The sequence below is a fragment of the Zosterops lateralis genome (assembly GCF_965231275.1).
Source record: "Zosterops lateralis genome assembly, chromosome: 3".
Classification (NCBI taxonomy): Eukaryota; Metazoa; Chordata; class Aves; order Passeriformes; family Zosteropidae; genus Zosterops; species Zosterops lateralis.
Genome location: NC_139764.1, coordinates 41,161,843 through 41,184,397, shown reverse-complemented (window position 1 = coordinate 41,184,397; position 22,555 = coordinate 41,161,843). Strand labels below are relative to the sequence as shown.

Sequence of the window (22,555 nt, the reverse complement as noted above, 5' to 3'; positions counted from 1 at the left end):
TGAGTGTTCAGAATCTGGGTATTACTTATGCTTTTCTATCTGCATAGAAGAACAAACACAGAATAGATGTAGCAACTTCCTTCTTTAGATCTGAGGGATCCCAATCAAGACACCTACACTGTTATTTATGACTCTAAAACATATTGCTATTTTAAATGGATGTGGCCAAGTATCCGTCAGGAAAATATCCAGAAAAAAATACCTTGTGTAATAATGGTATAACACCAAGGCAAAACAAGGTATAAAACCAAGGTGATTTTGCTTCCATGAGATTGTACAATGAAAAATACGCAAAAGTTCTGTGCAACTAAAATTCTTGCTAAAGGTATTTCCAGCTTTCAAGCTAGTTAACTAGTTTGCTGAGTATTTATTATTATTATTATTACTACTCTAAAAGCAAATTAAATAATACCTAATACGTATTGTGTGAAAGTTCATTTGCAAACAAGTTGCAAGGACTCTCTGAATCTTAAAATTTCATTTAAAATGATTGTGTTCATTTCACACCACTAACAACTTTAAATAACAAAAAGCTCTTAAAAAATTGAAGGAATATGCTTCAGCACTTGACTGCCTTATACCTCATACACAGCCAAACTGCTCCTTTTACAGGTGGTACAAAAGATGTTATTACTCTTAAGCAGATATTCTGGCATAATGGGACATTTTAAAGCAAAGCTATAAAGGGTTTGCAAATGCCCTAAATTCCATCAGTAATGTGTATATCCACCCACGCACCTGCTATTAACTTTGATTTCCTATTTTCTGACATACATTTCATTTTTAAAATCATTTATCAGGACCCAACATTCATCTACCAATTTCCAATTTGTATTTGCTTTTAAACCAAATTTTTCCATCTCATCTTTGGTCACAACTTTCAGAAAAGGTGTGATTCACAGCTTTACACCTCCAATACTAATTTTTCATATAGATATATATTTAGAGAAATCTTACAAAAAATGGAATTGTGTTTATAAGTCATTATGGTTTGTCCTGTTTGGGCAGTATTTTACACACATTACTGGTGAAAGCTGACCAGTAATTGCACTTGTAAACAACCAGGGCTAGCACAATATAAGAAACAAGTCTGGAAGCACAAGTGCTGGTGCCTCTTTTTCTCTGCAGTGGCCTCAAAGTTAGACTGATGGCTCTCTGGGCTTTTTGCCAACACCACACACCAGATTAAAATAGAAAGAAGGGAAATAGACAACCTGGGGTCCAAAATTTAATTCTGACCTTATGTATAAGCTCAATGGGAGGCTGGGACAAAGTAGAATGCTAATCTACCATATAAGGGGGGCAGCACAAGAAAACCAGAAAAAACCTAACCAGAAAAATGTTTTTTTTTTTATCGTGTGCACATTTTGGTATTTTGAAACCATCGATCTTGAAAAATAATCAAATCTTCATGTATAAACATTATGTTATTCTCAGAAAGTAATATTTAATGTACAATGTAGTTACATGTTCACAGCCCACTTTCTTTCAGCATGAGATAAAGTATATTTTTTATGGCTTTAACCCACTTTATTCAAACCATAGACTTTTCTGTTCCATTGACATGTGGGTTTATGGATCTCATTAACTATGAAATATGGACAGCATATTAGAAAGTAGATCTGAAAGTGAAGGCTGAAATGCTCTCTTCATTCCATCAGAATGGGCTCTATTTATATATTCTCTCATATTTCATAGTGGAAGTTAAGTATTCTGCTAAAACATATTTGATAATGGACTTCTTTACCGAGAGAATTTTTAAAAAAATTAAATTAGTGTTCTTCACAGAACTGTTTACAAGAAATAAACATTTTTACCACATTTGATAACACTATAATGTTAAGTCCAAAATGGCAAGTAAGAAAATATCTTCATAAAATTTTGCAGACGCTGACTAATCTTAACATAACTTCCTTGGAAGCTTTGTGATTAAGCTGTTTCTAGGGATCACTTTTAACTTTTCAATGGAAAATAGAAGTATGGTAAACAGATTAAACTCTATTCCTGATTTCTTACTATAAACTCCATTTATTAATCAACTACATGGTAGTGTAATTCATTGCAATTGGATCCTTTGATTTTAAACACAAATATCTAGAAAATTAATCAGTTAAATACCTATTGATACCTTATTCACTAACTGTTAAAATAACTCAATAACTCTATTGAACATAACTCCAATTTGTAAAATGACTAAATAAACAGAGTAATGAGTAAAAACAGTTTAAGCTATTCTGAGATGAGATTTTGAAAATTAAATGCTTGAATGGTAATTCTCAAAAAGCTTGCTTTATTGATCATTATTCTTAGAATATTTGTATAAGATATTCTGTTTATTTAGTCTCCTGACCTTTCAAGAGAGAATTCCCAGGACATTATTAAATTCTCTCTTCTTGATTCAGCTTGACAAGACACAGATACACATACAACTGAGAAACGGCAACTTTTTTCCACAGGGAAATTCAGGTCATCAAAACACAGGAAAAGAGGTTAATTTGAAGGCAATGAGGGAAAGTTTTGAAACTTTTATTTATGTATTCACAACCTCAGCTGAGAAAGACACCAAGATCTTTCCTAACTATTCCCTTCAGAAGGATTTATTCTGGCTCAAACTATTACCAAAGGCACTATCATGAATTTTCATAGAATAAGACAAGGAGCAGATCTACAAAGTGGCCTGGTACAAAAAATTTCAGCTATGTTACATCTTGTGTAGGTTTCTAGCACAGCAGACAGAAGGCACTGGGACAGTGCATGAAGTGCTTATATAAGCAGCACAGTGACATAACTTTGGAACGGACTTGCCAATGGCACACAGAAGTCAATTCCAACAACATTCTGTCCACTTCATAAAGTGATACATGACACAGTTATGTGAGACCAGCTTCACACTTCATGCACTTCTGTGTGCACAGATGGTCTGCCACAAGCTTTGTGGGTAAGTAACAAAATTTTGTGAACAACTTTTGATCAGCACAGTGCTGGTAAGTAGCATACATTGATGAATGTTATGAGTTTGGAATGCAGATTTATATTTTCAAAGAGCCACAACACAAATGAATCACAAAAAGACTAATTCAAGCAGAATAAACTTTGAAACACTTTAGAAACTTATGTAACAATCCCAGTAAGTGCATCTATAAACAAGTTGTTTCAACACTTCCTGCTTGGGCTTGATTTCCTTTATGCTGTTGCTGAATGACTGCCATGCAGACTTGATGAAGTACTGATCCTCCAATGCTGAGTGCAACACTATGTGCAGTAATGTACCTGACAGAAATAAATCCTACATTTCTGCTGTATTCCATATGGTCTTCATTTCATTGCTCCCTTTTGTTATACGGTCAGCTACAAATCATGAATAAGAAGAAACTTATAGGAGCCTGGACTTCATCTGTTATAAGGAATCAAATAATGGAACTGGAATCACACTGGTTTTGTTATTTTGGTGCTTGTGCACTGGAAACAAATGGATAGTAACAGGAGTGCTACCTTGAGATCAACAAAAAGTACTTTCAAAATTCTCTGTTCAAAGAGACGGGGAATTTCTTGGAAATACAAGCAAGATTTACAGAATGAAGGTATGTTAAGGTTCTACCCATTTCTAACTCTTTCCTACTTAGTTTTATGTAAACCCACAACTCAAATAGCAATTGACTTGTGGAGTCTGTGCTATACACTGCTAATACTTTGATTACAATTCTAGGCTATGAAATTGAAAATACTCTTGCATAATTTCACATGCAGGAAGAACTGTTTAAATGGTTCTTCTGCAATAACCATCTAGGGACCTTCAATCCACATGTAGAAAGGCAGAAGATAAGAAAGGAAATAACAGATTTCCATGGAGTATATATAAAATATTTAAAATAACTTCCAAATAGTTACAGAACAGTGTAATCCAAATGGTGTTCACTGCAGTGAGTCACATTAGGTAACATTTCTCTGGTTAGGTTTAAACTCGAGGTTTTCTCCCTCGAGTAGTAATACCAAAACTTAATTTAATCTAGGGATTTTCATACAACCTATATCCAAACCCAAAATTCTCCTCTGTAAAAAAAAATGAAGAAATGTTGTAAGACAGGATTCACCATCACCAATTTTTCATCAGAAGGAAGTTTGGAAGCTAAGGAAGGAAGAAATCTGAGAATAATTTGCTCACTCTAGGACTGCAACCACTACAAAATGTCCCTTCCATTTTAATTTTTTTGTGTGATTAGCAAATACAAGTATTCACACAAAATACAGCACACGAAAAGCCTATATATTTGCCTTGACCCTCAGCTCCTATATCTGTAAAAAAATGAATGTAGAATGATTTACCCTCCCGCAAAACATTTATCACAAGTTACCATAAGTATTTCACGCTACACAATTCAGTCCATACCTGGAGGCCTGTCAGTTGAGCTGCTGACTTCCCTTTGAGGCAGAGAATGAGGGCCAGAAATGCATTTAAGTCCTCCAGAGATAGGCTACTGACCTAAAACAGATGAAAAAATGGCACTTTATCTGAACGCTCTGAAGAGGACTTTTCTGAAAATAGAATCTCTTGTTCAAGCACATCAAACTTGGAACAGTGATCTCATGTAATGATGACCACCATGAATGCATCATCTAGGAAAATGCACAGGGAACAAAATACTTTCTTTCACAGACTGAATGAAATGCATACCCCAACATTTGTGTATAGTGTTATACACATGGATTTCCACACACGAAACAAAATGCCCACCCTTCATTTATTCCCTTTTCTACTTCCCTTAGAGGTTTTTAATAAGAGGAAATTCCTTCCTCTGTAACATCAAGCATAGTTTAAAAAAAAAAAGGAGATTTAAAAAAAAATTTCCTTTATAATCAAGACATAGGATAAAAATCACCTCAATGAGCCACAGATATGATGACCATTAGGAGTTTTTAAAAATGCTTACACACTTATCTGTAAGAAATTTCAAAAATATTCTAAAATATTTCAATTAACTATTTTTAATGTAAATGCCAGGATTTATCAAAATATTTTTGATTTCTTTCAGTTTTTGAGGCTACATATGGAAACAGGGAAAACTAAAAATTAAAACCTAAATTGTTCAAGTGGGGAAATGGAAATGACAATTCTAAACTGATGTAACAGTTCACTTCTATCACTAAAGGGGGAATTTTTCTGCTGTGAAAAAGTGTTTTGAGATTTTGCAGAGGCACACAATCAGCTCAGAAGAAAGACAGCACCTTGAGTGCAGCTGGCATGATCCCATGACAGTACCAGCTGAGTTCTAACTCTTTCCTTCCTCTTAGGAAACATTGTGTATTATACAAGTGCACCAAGGCCACATATCTGTTACACAGTTGAGGATATACTGAGAGCTTCAAAGTGAGATCCACAAAGTATTACAACTCCTTATCAATTGGAACTTGAGGAAAGGTTCCTCTTGCAAAATGTGGAAATGAGTATTGTGGATGTACAGAACACTTAAGAGGCTGCCTAAAATTCTGCATTGCTTTTCTTTTAACAGGATAAAAGTCATTCAAACACTATTCAGGATTTTTTTTTTTTAATCATACCCCATTGCTTGTCAAACTATAAAATATTTTCCCCTCTATAATGCTGTAAAATCTTGCATAAAGCACAAGAATGTGAGGGACATCAGAAACATTTTAAGCTTTCAAAATGCTCCTTGGTATTCATTAACTTCACCTGTCTGCTAAGATCTGATAATGGCCTTACTTTACCTTGTAATTCAAGTCAAGTGTCACCTTTGTGTAGATGGCAACAAGAGAGGTTTACTGAACCTGCACATTTTATACAATTAAGTAACAGAAAAAGTGACTATTATCTACAAAACAATTCTTAATACTTGCACAATTTTGCCCTAAGAAAAATAAATCAAAGATTGCTTGCAAGTACAACAGCAAGAAAATGCCCCTAACAGAGCAGATCAGTGAAAAAAAATATGAATGTAAAAACACTTCTTTAGAGAAATATTTTATTCAGTAATCAAACTTGGTGAGTTATCACAATTCCACTGTCAGATTTAACCCAAAACTGTTAGAGATTGAAAGAGAAAATTCCCCATTGTCTGGAGGCTTCACTGTTTGATTTGAACTCATTCACTGCTTTGCCAACTTTAAAGACAGACCTAATATTTTGCAATTTTTTCACTATTTTTTTCTTAATTTAGAGAATTTTTCTCTTAATTTAGAAAATATTTTAAAGGTACCCTTGAAAAAACCATTTTTCATATCAACGTGCTTTTTTACACAATTAAGGTTTGTTCATTGGAATTTTTTTTCTCACTTTAAAAAGAATGCATCTGAAGTTTTCATTAAATACTTGCACATACATTCTGAGACAGTCAGATGGGTTGGTCAGTATGCTGGTTCCTGCAAACCCCTCATTTTTAGCTTAGATTGAATTATAAGTAATGAAAATTTTAAGAAGTTTATTTTCCCTCATATGAGCTAAAGGAAGACTTCGGGCCTGCTTCAAGGCAACCTACAATTTTCTCAACTTAAATAATTTCTGAGGAAACAATTCACTTCCTTCTCTAATAAAAAATTATGACTGAAGTGTAAAGACAAGAGTCAGAACACGGCTAGACAAGCCTTGTTTTCTCAGCTATAAAACAAATGGAAGCAATATGGCCAGCTCAAAGCATGGCTACTGACACTCTTGCCCTCACGTTTTCCTCTCAAACATCCCAAGAGAACAAACAGACAATATCAGAGAAATAACAAGAGTTTAACTAATTCAGCAACGAAAAACATTTTATGCCAAATCGATTCCCCAGTCTGGTTCCCAGAGCAGATTGTATCAGTGCAACTCCGAGGGCAGAAGAGGATGAGGAAAATGGGGCAATTCTTGAGAAACTGTCACTGCCATGAAAAACCTTCCATCAAACTGAGCCCTTTGCATGATCATTCTGCTGTTACTCCTGTTGAAAGCAAGAGCTGTAAATGTGATTTTGTCTCTGTTTATAACAGTAGCCACTGGATAATAAGTTCTGAAAACTATTTTCCTGACAAGCATTTTTTTCTATTTTATTAATATCTTGTGATCGAGGTTCAGTAAATCCACATTTCTGTAGGTGTTCCATCCTGTTACTTCTCTTCTTAACCCCACCTTCTGAATTAATTTAGTTATCATGCTATGAAAGGGTACACAGAATAAGTCAATAAATAAGTGAAATAGTGATAAATGAAACTGCATTTTCATATTCTAATAGGAAAATACTTCAAGTGTGTTAAAAGGTAGGTACATGATATGTATCTTGCTGACTTGAAACTTCAAGGCATGAAATGATGTTTAGTAAGTATTATTTTCAAAAAAAATCAATTTGTATTGTATTATACAAAAAATTAAAGATATGGATCATTTGTGTAATTCCCATCTGTACTTCCTCAATATGTCATCTAACTTTGAATAAACACATGAAGGGAAATGAAAGGAAAAGTCGGGGAGAATTTGTTTTCACGTATCACACACCAGTACAAATCTGTTATTGAGGAAACTGAAGTATTAAAAAGCAAAACAAAAGAAAAAATGCAGTTCAGTTGTGAAGCTGAGCTTATCAGATTAGACAAATGCATAATTTGCTCATCCTCAGAGAGGAAAATCTGCTTGTGAGATCACTATTTGAAATGTGGCAAGTACAGACAATATATTAAATACCTAAGAGAGAAGTAAATAATGAAGCAATATTGTATTTAATCTTGTGTCCCTTTTTATTACAAATAAGGTAGTCTGCAGGCTGCCAAGTATTTGGAATTATAATTCCAAATTATAGAATTTGGAAGTGCTACCTGATGACCCCCTATTACTCAGAATTTAATGAGAAGAGCCATATCCTCAATTCTGGCTTGAGAATTAGTAGACTGACCAGAAGGCATGAAAAAGTAGTGGGAGCTGACTAAATATTTATATTGTCTGTTTGCACAGTCTGCATAGTCACCTGAGGGAATGTCTCCTTTTGATGACACAAAGGAAACACAAAAGGAGCAACTTTAATTTGCAAACAGGTCCCAAAGAGCAGGGGAAACACCTCAGTTTATACTCCCTCTTCTAGACTGCTTGAGGGGATTTGTCATGGGCATGTGAGAGTTATGATTATCTACTAAAAACTCCAAGTATTTCTTGAACAGGATGGTGCACGTTAAGTTGAGTAATTAAAAATACTGTCATGCAGTACACTATGCCTACAGTACGGATTAAGAGAAATGCCCAGCACAGGCTAGCAAAAAGTAGTTTATTTGTCCTTAGCACTAATCAGGGCTGACAGCTAAGGAAAAAGAAACTGTCCCTATTACCTGCATCATAAGATAGGCCAGCAAGCAGCAGAATCCTGCAACAGGTGCTTCCAGAGCCTGGAGTTCTTCCATCTCATCTTGAAGGTGAAAGCATGCCAGAAATGTACTATACCGTTGCTTCTCCACGTCAGGCCCTTTGGCAAGCCACAGTGTTTTCAAATTAGGTGTTCCACCTACAAAAGAAATCCATTACTTTATTTTGGCAGCAACAAGATAAAACATGTCTACCTCATTAAAATCTGAAAGGAAATGACTGCTCTGGCAGGAAAGGAAATGAAAGGCTCTTGGCACTTGTCAGGACCACAGAGTCAAAAATAAAATGTATTTGACAAAACTTGCATTTGAAAAAAAAAAAACAACAACAAAAAAATGGCCTGTAATTTAAACAAAATTTATTGAATACAGGCATGTTTAGGCAGAGTGGACTGAATTCAACCCTTACAATAACACAGACAACCTTGAGACAGCAAGCATTTAACCTATGCAAGGGCAAAGTTTGCCTGCAAGCGTGTTCCTTCCCTTGTGCATGCACAGCATTAGATGAGGCTAACTTACTCATAAAACAGTGATTCAGCAGAGAACAGCCAAATCTGTTTTTCTCTCTCTCTGCTAGAGTTAACATATCAGGGTTTCTGAAGGATGCTCACACTGTCTCCCTCATGATCACTTGTTTTAAGGAACACCTATGCCACTCGGTGCTGAGCAGGCACTCTCCACAAGGCACTGTGTGGGTTTGACTCCCCTGCAGCACGTTCTAGTTTGGGAATAAAAACCAAGGAGATCTGGTCTTTTTCACTTCCTAGGCTACTGTATTTGCACTGTTGCAAACACACACAAAAGAACTGTCATCAGTTATGAATAATGGATCTTTCCAGACTTTCTCTAGTATCATCCATGCTTGCCTCTAAATCCTTAATATTTACCCCATGCTGCCATCTCCCAGCTTGTGACATGTGTGGGCTAATGCAAAATTTGCTCCTCATTTAAATTACATTTAATCTGTTATCAAAATAAACAGTAATGCACATGAAATAACAGAACAGCTAACTGGTTATGCCTGCGAATCTCAATAAAAGACAGAATCGTACCATAAAGTACGGCTGCTTCTGTAGTTAAATAAAATGAGGTGTGAATTTTAAATGTGGACTAATTAAGCTACATTTGGTAACACCTCTTCCTTTTTTATGTGACATGTAGCAGCTGCAGACCAGTTAGGAACACTTGGTGATAATAAATGGTTAAAGTGACAAGGTGCTGAAATCTACATAGATGATGTTTATTTAGCCAGGAAAGCCCATTAACCAAATGGTCCTAATTCTTTGGAGAGGGGGAAACTAGAAGAAAAGTTAGTATTTTCTTTCTTTATCTCCCTGATGGATGTTTCCTTTACTATTTTCAAGGCTAACTCTCCTGTCAAAAGTTTTAACCATAAAAAGAATTACTATCATATAAACCATAAGTTTCTAACCTTATTTCTACGGGAAATGTATTATTAAGAAAAAAACCCAGTTGCTTGATTGGAGAAATGTGGTAAGAGATAACACAAATAGTGGCAGTGAGTGGGGTAGTACAGACAGCACGGTAAGACTCACATTACTGGTTTTGATTTTGGTAATTGCTGCCATAAGAAAAAAAAGAACGGCAGAGACCAACTTCCAGGAAGAAAATCAAATACACACGAAACCCAAACAAAGTCAACTCTTCCTACCAAGCCCAAGCAACCCTTATGTGTGAGACAATTATCTGTAAATGGGTAAACTCAAATAGTTTTGATGGTTTCTGCATACAAAGAAGCAGTTAAAAGGAAAGTTCTCTTTTGCGTCCAGAGGCATATCTAAAAACAGAAATCCTTCTTTCTTCAGAGGAAAACCATTAACTATGTCAATATTCAAGGTTACAGATCTATATTGAGAGAGCTCAACAAAAAATTCAAGACATCTCTTCCATAAACAGTTTCTTACACTTTCAGAAACATCTACTTGTGCCTGGGAAAAAATGGTACTGATGAGTTATTTACTCTGGGAAAGAAAACTTGATGTGGTCTCCTTTTGGAACACACCAACAAAAGGCACTGTTTTTCTGAAGGGTTCCTTTCCTCAAGTAATAAAATTCCATGTAATACCCAAGACTAATCTATTATATCAAATCAAAGATAAGTAAAACAAAGAAACAAATATCCTAAAGTTTAATGACTTTAGGATACCGTACATGCAGTTCAAAATGTTCTCTGCTTTAGGTACATCCTCACTACATTATTTACAGTAATTAGAAAACATTTCTGAAATAGAAATCCACTTGAATAGGCAAGAGAAAAAATTTATTTTCTGAACATGTCCATATATTTACTAAATTAACCTAAAAAACAACTAAAACTGAGTAACTAAAGGAAAACACACCAAAACATCACTATATGTACCTAACTGAAACATCTTTACTATAAAGACTAGTAATGACAAAATTATCTGTGGGAGTTGTGGAACCACAGTTTCCCACGAATTACACAAACATATGCAAAAATATTTACTCTCAACATTCACAAAAACGTGTGAAAACCATATTCAGCACTATGTGAACTGAAGTCCTCAGGAACCCCAAGAAGCAAAGGTTTAAAAAGACTTCCATGGAGGTAAGATAGTACTTGGATAAACACAAAACCAGACAATCCACAAGTTAAAAAAAAGAAAAATGGACAAATCTCTTTACCTTTTCTTTTATACTCACATTATATACCATTATATACTCACATTTATACCCTTATCATATAGAAAGCAGCACGAGAAACAACAGCACTTCAAGGGATTACATAAATATTAATTTCACCTGTTTGAATTTCAATAACCGTTTTATGGATATGCAATACGTGCAAAAGTTGTGCAATGCATTAATTCTATGATATCATTTAACTCAACACTTAAACAAAGGTGATCCTCACGTTTGTATCAACTTTAAACACATCATTACTGTGTATACAGATGTAAATGTATAACAGTAAATGGTCATATACATTTGAAGTAATGACTATCGAACTTTTATAACACCAGTAATAGAACTTTATTACGTCTTCATTTTTACATGCTCATACAAACACTGAGCAATAAAAATATGTTTATAAAAATATACTTGCTAGGAACAGTCAACAGTAACCTCTCAACAACTGTGGCAAAAAACTCAAATGTCAATTAAATCTGACCATTAAAGACTGAGAGCATGTTGAACTTAAACATACTCATTACAGATTCATGAAGGATGCAGTGATTAGAATACTGAAAGTACATCCAAACTCCGTGGTATGAAGCTACAATAGCCAATGCATTTTCAAAAATAAAATGAACAGCAGAATCTATACATTTCCAGCAAAGACTTCAGAACTCTTTCAGAACTTTTTTTACACATAAACTGCACACATATCAAATATACATGCTATGTTCACAAGATATGTGAAACAGTATTTTCCTAGATCATGGATCTTCTAAAAGAATTGATTTGCCAGTGACACTTTCTATCAATATAAGTGCTGCTCTGTCAATGTGTGTAAATCATGATCATTTTCATTCAATTGAAATGAAACATTCTAGAAGGAAGAAAGAGACACAGACAATGCAAGCAAGCACAGATGCTAATTCAGAAGACTGTCTCTCAATAAAAAATACATATAATATAATATAATATAATATAATATAATATAAATATATATATTTGAAGTTATCATCTTACTTACCATACTGCCTTTAGGATTTAATATTTTGTTTTTTTAAAAAGCTAACATTCAATCTATCGCCCGCAATCTTTCCAGATGCAAGGCACTTCTGCTGTTTTATACACACACAAAAAGTCAGTAGGAATTCTACGTTTTTTTAAGATCAATGCAAAATTTAAATTATGTATCATTACATACACTAAAGTTTAAAGTTCACAGTTTCTTTACACTTTTTAATCTAAATCAAACTGGAAGAGTTAGGATTTTCAATATATTCTCAGTACAGCTGATGTTTCAAATAGATTTTTGGTAACTTTTTTTTTGCTTTTTTTTGAGTAACCTGATCTTGATTGACAGCCTTGAACTGAACTCTAACTTCCTAAAACAACTTTAAATTTAGCTCTAAATATGATCCCTGTCTGAAAAATGTGATGTGCTGTTGAGAACCTTATTTGGTGAATTAGAAAGTCATGCTGTGGAAAATCAAAGATGCATGAGCGAATGTAAGGCATACAAATATGGACTGCAAAAATTTTAGAAAAATATTTGTCTGCTGAAGGAATGACAACAGAGCACTAAAAATAAACACTAAAAGTCCTCCTCCCATTTTTTAATAGTCTGGTTGAACAGCCTTTCATTACTGAGTTAGTAAAGATTGTATCTGAGAAGACACTGTTTTTATAAACTCCATTTATGTGGTTGCTATAAACAAACACACTTAAAATCCTGTTTATTGTCAACATGAAGGTGGGTTCTATGTGTTGTATGTTTGCAGAGCTATAGATCCAGAGTACATGAGATTAAGTGGATTCCTCTCCAGAAATGGAGGAAGTATACTATCTTGGATGGAAAATTTCACAACAATAAATACAGTGTATTTGCAGACAATTTAAAATGTAACTACATAGGTACAGTTTATACTTTGTTGAGTTTTGTTTCCTTGTGTTGCAGCATGCTCCCAGACCACTATGCTGAAATAAAACAGTTGCACAGGACAGACTGATCACTTTTTACTCGGCATATTCATATTCCATTTGGAAAATTTCACAGCAATTTCATGCTGTCATAAAGCCAATTGGATAATCACTCCCCTAATATTGTGTCACGGGTACTGGACAGTGAAAGTACTGTATATCAAATAAAAACTCATTTGTACTTTGTCTAAAAAACCTATTTCTTTCCAAACAGTCCTTTAAAAAGGATTTTGAAAAGGCTGATATCTAAAAAGCAACTGGTTTTCCTTCATCTTTGAATTCAAAGGCTCTCATTAAATATATGAGTTTCAAATATGAAAATAAATGTGTCATCTTTGGATGCCTTAAAAGAAAATTTACTATAAATTTACAAAGAAGTGCCTGAACTTCTGAATTTGCATTTAGACCAGATCAACACAAGGACTACTACAGAAGGCTCTGGATGCTGAGGGAAGATGAACTGGTAATTACTGTCCAAAAGTTGAGTAGATAGTAACTTTTCTTAACAAAATATCAATGGTATTGTATATCGATGGAACAAATACATTTCATGCGAAAGACTAGAAAAATCTCTGAGCTGCTGATCCATTTGATTACAGATGACAAAGAGAGAGAGCTGTGAGAACAAGGATGACTACAACTGCATGGACAAATGAACATTAAGAAGAATATTCCCCCTGACATAACAAAATTGTTTACTCCCCATCCTAAATTTAAAGTGTATGATACAATTATGTGTGTGTATATATATACATACACACACATCTATATATACAGTGCTCAATCTTTTCACTGAAATGTATGATACTTCCTCATAAATGAAACACATTTCTTTAAACTCTAATTTCACTAAAAGTATTCATTAATGTTTTTTTACCAAAGGGAAGAAGACAAAACACACAAAATGTGTAAGGCTTAAGTGAGTAGAAACAGCTTCACAGAAACAGATAGCCCAATTTTTTATTTTTATTTTATTTTATTTTATTTTTTAATTAAAAGCTGGAATTTCTCTCTGGGTTGTCAGAGATGATCTAAAAATTACTTTTCTTTTTAACATTCTCCACTATTCTCATTAACACAATCTGTCAAGCAGCTTAATGGGTGAGTTTTAATATGGCCCTACACACCACCTATCCTGGCCTTAGAGCAGTATTTAGAACTTCTAAGAAATGGTCTGCATTTTAGAACTGATTTTTCAATTAGCGCTGGGTTCAATAACAGCCAGCAATAACACGTATCTCAAAGCTGAATGGAAACATAATTACAAAGGGTAATTAAAAGCAACTACAAGCATGCAGCTCTTTAGCTCCTTCTCTACAGTCATCCTGGATTCCACCTCATTTTAGTGAAGTGATTATTTCAGTTTAGATTTATACACATTTTTATTCTACCTGTAACAGAAGGTTGTACAGGTTGTATCAGGTCCGGCTGCTTGAGAGGATTTCCAAAATAGACAAACCACTCTTTTACCACAGGAGAGGTTCCACCTAAAAAAGACAGATTTGGATCAGTAAGTCAAATGCAAGCATTGACACCAGCTGCAATCAGCTGTGATCAGGATTCTAAAGTAATAGAAGCCACTTCTTGATGACTTGTTTGCTCAGCTTTAGAAACAAACCAAGAAAAAATAGTTTTAGTATCTTTATGAGTAATCATCAGAACAAATAAAGAGAGTTTCAATTGTGTACTATAAACATGAGTTTGGACTAGGGAACTGCAACCAAAAATTTAAGTACAAGAGTCTGTGGAAAACATTCCCAAACAGGCTTAGGCTATTGATGGTTATTTGAAAGCTGGCAGCAATGGACTCATCCCACCATCGGATGTACAGCTTTTAGTTTATTGAGCATAAAGGAATTGTTTATACATCATATTTCAAGTGGCTTTCCTAGTCTCTGACCTCAGCCCTGCTGAGCCCCCCTAAAGATGCCCCTTAAGTTAAAAATTCACTACAGGAATTGTACATCTAACTACTTCATGCTTAAAAAACCCAAACAAACCAATCCTCAGGAGAAAAAAATCATGCATTTAAGAATTTTTGAAACGCAGGCTATCCAATTTACAACAGTCAGCTCAAAATCATTCCAATGCAAATCTTCATCAAAAAAAAAAAACCCAAACAAACATAAAATCAGTGTTACTATCAATGCTGTTTTACTTCTGTCCAGATTTTTGCTGATGGTAGCCATGTCATAGTGCCCTAAATTTCCACTCTCTGTAGTCTGATATACAGAATTAATTGAAGAGGTTTAGCTAGTCCTGGGCATTTGGAGTAGTGTTTTCAAATATTTTAGTTTTTGCCTTTCCTTGTCCCTTTCCAGATTCACAGAATTGCATCTCTAATTTCTTCAAGCTCTCAACCAGTACTGAAACAACTATTCTTAAAAATTCCTGCCTTCTATCACCAATTCCAAACTCCCTGAAATTTACTGCATGAGTATTTCCGATGCCACATTGTGAACCTTAATCAAAAACTTCCACTAGAATAAAACTTTCCAAACAAATCTTTCAAACACTGTCCTTTCCTTGTTCACCCAAAAAGGTTTTATTACATTAATTTTCTGATCTCACTTGTAGCTCAATAGCTGGAGATAACTGTTGGCATGAATGAACAACTAGTATGCTATGGTGCAAAGGCAAAAATTCCTCAGATGTGTTTCTAGTGTCAGGGGTAAGAGAAGGGAAAAAGAATACAACAAATCTGTCTTACAACCCTGCTCCTTCCCTTCCTTCCCTTCCCTTCCCTTCCCTTCCCTTCCCTTCCCTTCCCTTCCCTTCCCTTCCCTTCCCTTCCCTTCCCTTCCCTTCCCTTCCCTTCCCTTCCCTTCCCTTCCCTTCCCTTCCCTTCCCTTCCCTTCCCTCCCTCTCGGAACCTGCAGCACAAACTCCCAATAAAGATGAGGAACTGAAGAACAAACACATGGACTATTGAGGGACAGTATTATACCTGGCTTGCCATGCTTATCTGTTCAAAAACCAATGACATTAAAAATAAAATTAAAAATGCTTACACTGGGCGGGGGGGGAACCTTAAACTGTACATTCCAGTAGCTGAATAGTCTCACATCTTCATTATAAATCATTGTCTATGACAATGCTATTTCATGAACAAAACCCTCCAATTAAACAACCCAAAGTCACTTTCAAAACATTCTGATGTTTTAGCATTTGGTTTTAAGATTTAGTGTGTAGTTTACTCTGCTTTATTCAATTAATTCAGCTCACTCAGACTCCTAAATTTTAGCCTGGTTTCTTAAGGAGGCAAACCTAATACAATTAGTACATCTGTCTTATAATTAAGTCCTGGATGCACTGCTCTGTTTCAACTAAGTCTGACAAAGGAGAAATTATTTCAGTCCTACACATTTTGTGAAACTGGAGACTCAGCTGAAAGAGGAATCCTAGTAGGGCACCAACTGAAAGAAAGGCAGGAAAGTCAACTTACCTGTTGTATCCAAACAGACTGAATGGCAAATCAATTCACAAATGGCTGTAAAAGAGCTAGAGGTGAGGAAAAAGGTAGATGGGATTTGGGAAGGGCAGGAGGCAATAGGGAGCATGCTTAGGAACACCATATACTGCAGGAGAGAATTGTCAAGGACACAAGGAGAAGTTAAGATGGTAAAAAGAAGCATGGAAATATAAAAACTTTGCTGGTGGGGAACATTGCTCTTTATGAGTTCCATAACTCATAGAAAAACTTACCAAAATGTGTTTTGATTCTAAATACTAGTGAGAGATTATTTTTGACATCAACCATTGAACTCATGCACAGTAAAAAGTCAGTAGGAAGCCCAGAGTTTCATTCTTTTAATGTTTATGAATGTAGGTACAGGACATAGCACCACATCAGCTAAGTGCTATGTTATTATACTCCATTCGTAACAGAAGTGTATTACTGTTCACATAAACAGCCAAATAAATATAGCTGAAAGCAAAGTCCTGCAAACTGACAGCACATTAACATACCAAGGATAAAATGGAGATATGATTACTAAATGTCAACCCTCCCTGCATGGAAATGTCTTCAGAAAAAAAAAACCCACTAATTTTTCAAACTTTTTTCTCAAAAAATATCAGCAACGAAATGAAAAAAAAAAAATAGCAGTTCCTTTGTTTAAACAGATTCTGAATGACCTGTGAAAGCACTGCTTAGGTAGCCTAAGGAAAGCTTCAGCTATGTGCAAAACATGAGACAGTTGGAAAATGTTGTTATGCGTGTTCCTCTACCCCTGCAACAAGGCCAACTCTCCTGAGCAGTCACTGGTGATAACTGGCAAAAATTCTGCTAATGGACTGTTTTTGACAGTGTCAAAGCAAGGATCAGTCTGGCCTGCTAATGTTAGAACTGGGAGTGATGCCAGGACTTCGAGGAGCTGGCCACGGGCTCAGCCTACATTACATAACCTCCTAATTGGCAATGGACATGCAGGTGCAGGTATTTCCATGGACTGTGCTAGTGCCAAAACCTGCTGGCTTTGTTCTGAACTCTTTGCACACATAAGAAAGCTTGGCTGGCCTATCAGGGTGTAATATTTACTGTTATTTTCCCCTCCTACTCGAATTTTTCCAAAAGTACTTTTTCTCGGAAAGATGCTTAAGTGTTGACAATTTCTATCGCTGTATGCAATATTTCACATATTGATCAGAAATGGTTCAATTAATTATAAATGTACTTTTGGAACACACAGGCAACAAATGCCATGTTGTCAGAATCACTATCAGCCCCCCATTTATTTCTGTAGGGTCAAAAGTAAGGCTATGATTCTCCAACATTTCCATGAGTAAAGGTACATGAATGCTTACCATACACCAAACTATACCAAAGGCAATTTACATTATGTTATGTAAGCAATTCTTTCAGCAGCACTGCTACCTTTTACAGTCAGGCACTGATTTGCTCATTCCCACTCCCTGCCATTCCCTCAGGGTGTTTCACCACAGCTGTTTGTGGCTACACAGAGCCAGATAGGGAAACAGACCAGGTTAGTTACCTGCCTACAAGAAAGGCAAGGAAGAGAGACAGAGGCTATTTTCAGTTTTTCAAACTAGGCCACCACACAGCTGCACAAACAGCTGCACCAGTCTGACTGAGATGATGCATGGGGACTGAAACAAATGGCTGTGCAAGTGAATTATTTAAAGTGGCACTGATAGCAAAAGCAACACTTATCTCTCTATGGCTTCAGGCAAAGTGGTATGGTATAGTTCCAAAGGATATGACATCCTGCTCCTATGGATTTGTGGGTCTCTTGGGCACTCTTGGAAATCACAACCTAGACATTCAAAACTAAGAGTCTCTTGTTTCAGAGTAGGGCAAACAGTTTACATTAGCTTTAACCTGTTCTTACTAAAACTGTAACCACTGCTTTTACCAAATTTTGGCTGCTTTGCCAATTAACAGTTAGCAAGCAGACCTGCAAACTGCAAAGAAGTCAGTTTCCACCATATTTTACTTGATGATATTGAGTAAAAAAGAGGATCACTAACACATATGTCACCACTGCAAACTGGAACATTGTGCAGAGTTAGTAAAGTTAGCTTCATATGTGCTACATCAGCAGCTGTATAATGGTGGCAGACCCCATATGGAATAATTTAATTCGCTGTCTTGTTCCAGTAAGCTCTTTTTTAATGCTAATCCAACATGATTCTACATTATACTAAAACCTACAGACAGTAGACAGACACTAGACCGCTTCTTCCCATCCTATCCCTTATCAAATTACAAAAAACAGTCAACTTGACCTCATCTGAGGGAAACTGGCAAAGGATTCTACTTACTTTGTAAAGAACACAACTTCTTTGTAGGTGTGAATCCATAAAAAGATAGTGCTTACACATATCTATGCATGCCAATACAGACTGTGACTAATGATCTACACTCTTGACTTAGAAGCAGATACACACTAAAATTAAAAATAACCTATGAACTACTAGGAAGTGACATGGTTAAAACAGTTAGAGGCAGGTACATGCACTGAAAATGTAGATTTAATAGGGGCATCCATGCAGACAATCTACCTACCTTTCTGGAAGGGTTAAGAATTGAGGGTGTACTATGACTTTAGAAAATTTTCTCTGGAATTGGAAGCCTGAACTGAGAATAAATAATACATGCTATCTGTGGTTTTAGTCTAAAATCACTTCCTTAAACTTTCATATTAAAATTTCATTTTCAATATGGCTCTAAAGAAATGTTTCTGTATTTCAATTCTAATCTTCTTTGAGTACTAAAACCACTGTAACACAAATGCTAACCTGTCTACTACCCTGCCATCTTGCAGCAACAATTGTTAATTAGGAATTTTGGTCTGGATGTTTCTGAAAACATCAATGAATATCCTGCTGTTTAGATGAATAAGTAAAACCCAACTAAGTTATAATTATCTACAAAAATTGGAGGCAGTACACCAAAAAATGAAAAATGACAGATATGCATGATTACTGCTGAGATTTTTGTTATTCTCTCCAAATTGCTATGTAAACTCTGATTCAGTTTTTCCTATTATGGCACAGCTTCAACCTCTGGCTGCTGAGGGAAGTCATGTACTTAATTACCTTTTTGTGCCTTTCTAAGCAAATAGTTTGGATATTAGGGTTGATGGCGGTGCACTTTCATCAATAAAATGTAAAGCAATTACCATGGAGAAATCAACACATTCAAAAGAATAAAAGTTCAGTACACTTTTAATTTTCAACTCACTGGCTGAAAGACACTGTAAAGATAACACTTAACTAATGGAAGTCTTAAGAACATGAAATTGGTCCAAGGATGTGAATAAAGAACCCTCTGTCTTCAAGGAGATGAATGCAAGCACAGATATAAGTACCTGCTACCGAATCTGTTTATACCCCTGGATAAGGAAATCATATTTTCTAGCACTTGGATGAAAGAACTAGTAATTGCTGGCATGGCTACTTGCATTTGTGTTATTACAGTAACTGTATTTGACTGTTCTGAAAACTGCAGACTTAAAATCAACAGAAGGTAAAACTTTAACAGTGCATTATTGTTCTGAAAAAGTGTATTACAATTCACTAATTCATCCAGAGCCACACTTATCAAAGCAACATTAGGTTCTATATACATTCAAACTTTCAAAAATCTCCTAGAGATCATTGTTTTGCTCAATCTTATGATCATTAACAACTTTCACAACTTCCCATTTAGCAAGGAAAAAAGCTCCAAATTTTAAAATCAGTTTAAAAGCACTGAAATGGAGCAGCACGTAGAAAAAGCCCCACAATTTCACTCTCACATTTTTCTCTTACTTCCATAAGAATTACATTCCATCTGCTCAGAGTTTTTATCCTAAACGCATTTTCTATCCTAAATGCTGATAGAATCATTGAGGCAATGAATTCAAGATTCGATATTTCAAAATTAAAAGTATACTTAAATAATGGTGTAAGTAGTTTAATCCTTACCTTTTCCAGATTCCAACAAGATAGAATAAATATGCTGCCGAGCAGGGCGGTAGATAAGTGCCTGCCCAGGAATCTCTGTATCATAGTCATCTTCCAAGGAGTTGCTGCACTCAATCTCTCCATGACTCAGGATATTGAAGATACAATAATTTTCAGATTGGATATGCTGTTCTTTAGCTAACTGTTCAAAGAAGGAAGAAGGCATTATCTCCAAAATTAAGAAGAATCAAAAAGTAACAAAATGTATTCACTGTTTGAGGAAATAGATATTTCTCTATCAGAAGAAATGGAGGGAATAGCCAGGGAGGGAACAAGTGCTTTTCCAAATAACACCAATATAGTATATTTTCAGACATCCATCTTTTTGTGGACAGGAATCCCCAGGAAAACCATCATTGCCTTTCTTAGCCCCTCCTTTAATTCTTAAAACTTGGGAGCTTGAATAACAGTTTTCTAGAAAGTAATAATTCTTAAAATTAATTCTGAATTCCTGCATAGCCACTCTCCTTCAGTCACCTGAATATGTAACTCCTTTCTTTAAACAGTAAGTGAAGGCATGAAAAAATGAAAACTTAATTTTATTGCAAGATGAACTACACAGGACAGCTGTACTTTCCCAATCTGACTTGGTGTCATTTACATTCTGGTAAAATTAGAATACTTAACTTCACCACACTTTTACTTTGCAACAGCTCTCCACCGTGAAAAGAAATGCCATTTACTCTAGTGAGGAAAACCAGACCTGCAGGCATGTTGCTGAAAAGCAGAATTAACAGTATCACCCAGGCTGCACATTAACCAGGCACTGGATGCAGATACATCTGGCAACAGCAGCTGGCTACAAGCAGCCCCAGTACCAGGCCCAGTACTCAGTACCAGCAGGGTCTGCTGGTCTGGAACAGCCCAGGTGAGAAAGCAACAAAGATGTTCTCAGGCAACACAGAATTCCAACCAGTAACACTGGCAATCTGGATTGGCCAAGTGCACAGCCAGACAGACTTTCTACTTCACAACCCCAGACCAAAACTCTGGGGATGTTCAAACAGCTGAGAGGAGTGAATACTTTCAGCGGGTGCCACTAATAAATTTTCCAGGACCTGTGTCATATGGTGAGCAGGCACTGATGTTTCTCTGCTCTGCATTCCCTGCATGTGTCGTGCTATCTGTACGGTTTGGGTTGTGCCACCCTGCTGCAGCTACCTACAGATGCTTTCACCAGGAATTACTGGACCACTGACCAGAAACAAATTCACCATTTCTGCAGAATTTCAGAATCTGCAAACCTGGCAACTCAGCAGGTCAAAGCTGCAGTCATTCACTCAGTCCCTACTGATCAAAACTAATCCTACTGAAACGTCACACTTTCTGTGTAACAGCGCCAATCAACAGAGCACTTATACAACAAATTAAAGGTTTCCCTGCAAGAAATGCTTTAGTAATCCTAATACGTGTAAACAATGTAATCCCCCAAGTACACTTTTGTATAAAATAAAAACAGAGCATCAAGTACTTCTAAGCATGATTTTAATGAAGCACTGAACTATTACACAGAAACCAGCCACAGATATGAGGTCACCAACAACACCAGTTTATTGCGATTTGCCAATAATCAACACAACCTTATGTACTGAAAAAAATACACGCTGATTTCAAAAGTATTGCTGTATTCAATGTCTGTGTCTTGAAAAATATTTCTGATTCATACATACAATCAGCTAGAAAGTTATGCTTTTCTGAGAGAAAAAGCAACATGAGGCTATGCCCTCGTGGTTGGGATTGAGCTTTGTGTGCCATTGATGTGCAGTTCAGACAATGTACAAGGTAAGCAGAACTACATATGGGTTTCAAAACATGAAGCAAAGCACACACATTACACATACAAATATTTGTAACAAAAACAAATGAGAAGTTTACATGTCTAACATTTTGGCTGTAATTTTCTTGGCCCAGGGACTGGCTTCATGTAGGATTCATGCAGCAACAGTGAGGCATTCCTCAATGGAATTTCTAAACATTATTATTTTATTAGAGCAGTAGCTCAGCATGGTGCTTCAGAACTTCAGCCCTTCAAATTAAAGACCAAGCCAAGAAATAATGACCACTTGTCATAAAGACCACATGGTATATTCTCTTAAGGAATAAAGATATTGCCACT

The 22,555-nt window shown here is 35.7% G+C and overlaps 1 protein-coding gene across 2 annotated transcripts in view; it reads right to left on the bottom strand.

The window, feature by feature from the left end:
* The window catches only part of FAM120B (family with sequence similarity 120 member B), a 70,261-nt gene that overhangs the window by 40,707 nt on the left and 6,999 nt on the right, over positions 1 to 22,555 (bottom strand). For both annotated transcript variants that reach the window (XM_083857696.1, XM_083857695.1), the window contains exons 3-6: positions 20,401 to 20,581; positions 14,361 to 14,456; positions 8,299 to 8,471; positions 4,388 to 4,480 (exon numbers count right to left, since the gene is read on the bottom strand). In XM_083857696.1, the coding sequence (XP_083713822.1) occupies positions 4,388 to 4,480; positions 8,299 to 8,471; positions 14,361 to 14,456; positions 20,401 to 20,581 (543 nt within the window). The remainder of the gene's footprint in view (positions 1 to 4,387; positions 4,481 to 8,298; positions 8,472 to 14,360; positions 14,457 to 20,400; positions 20,582 to 22,555) is intronic.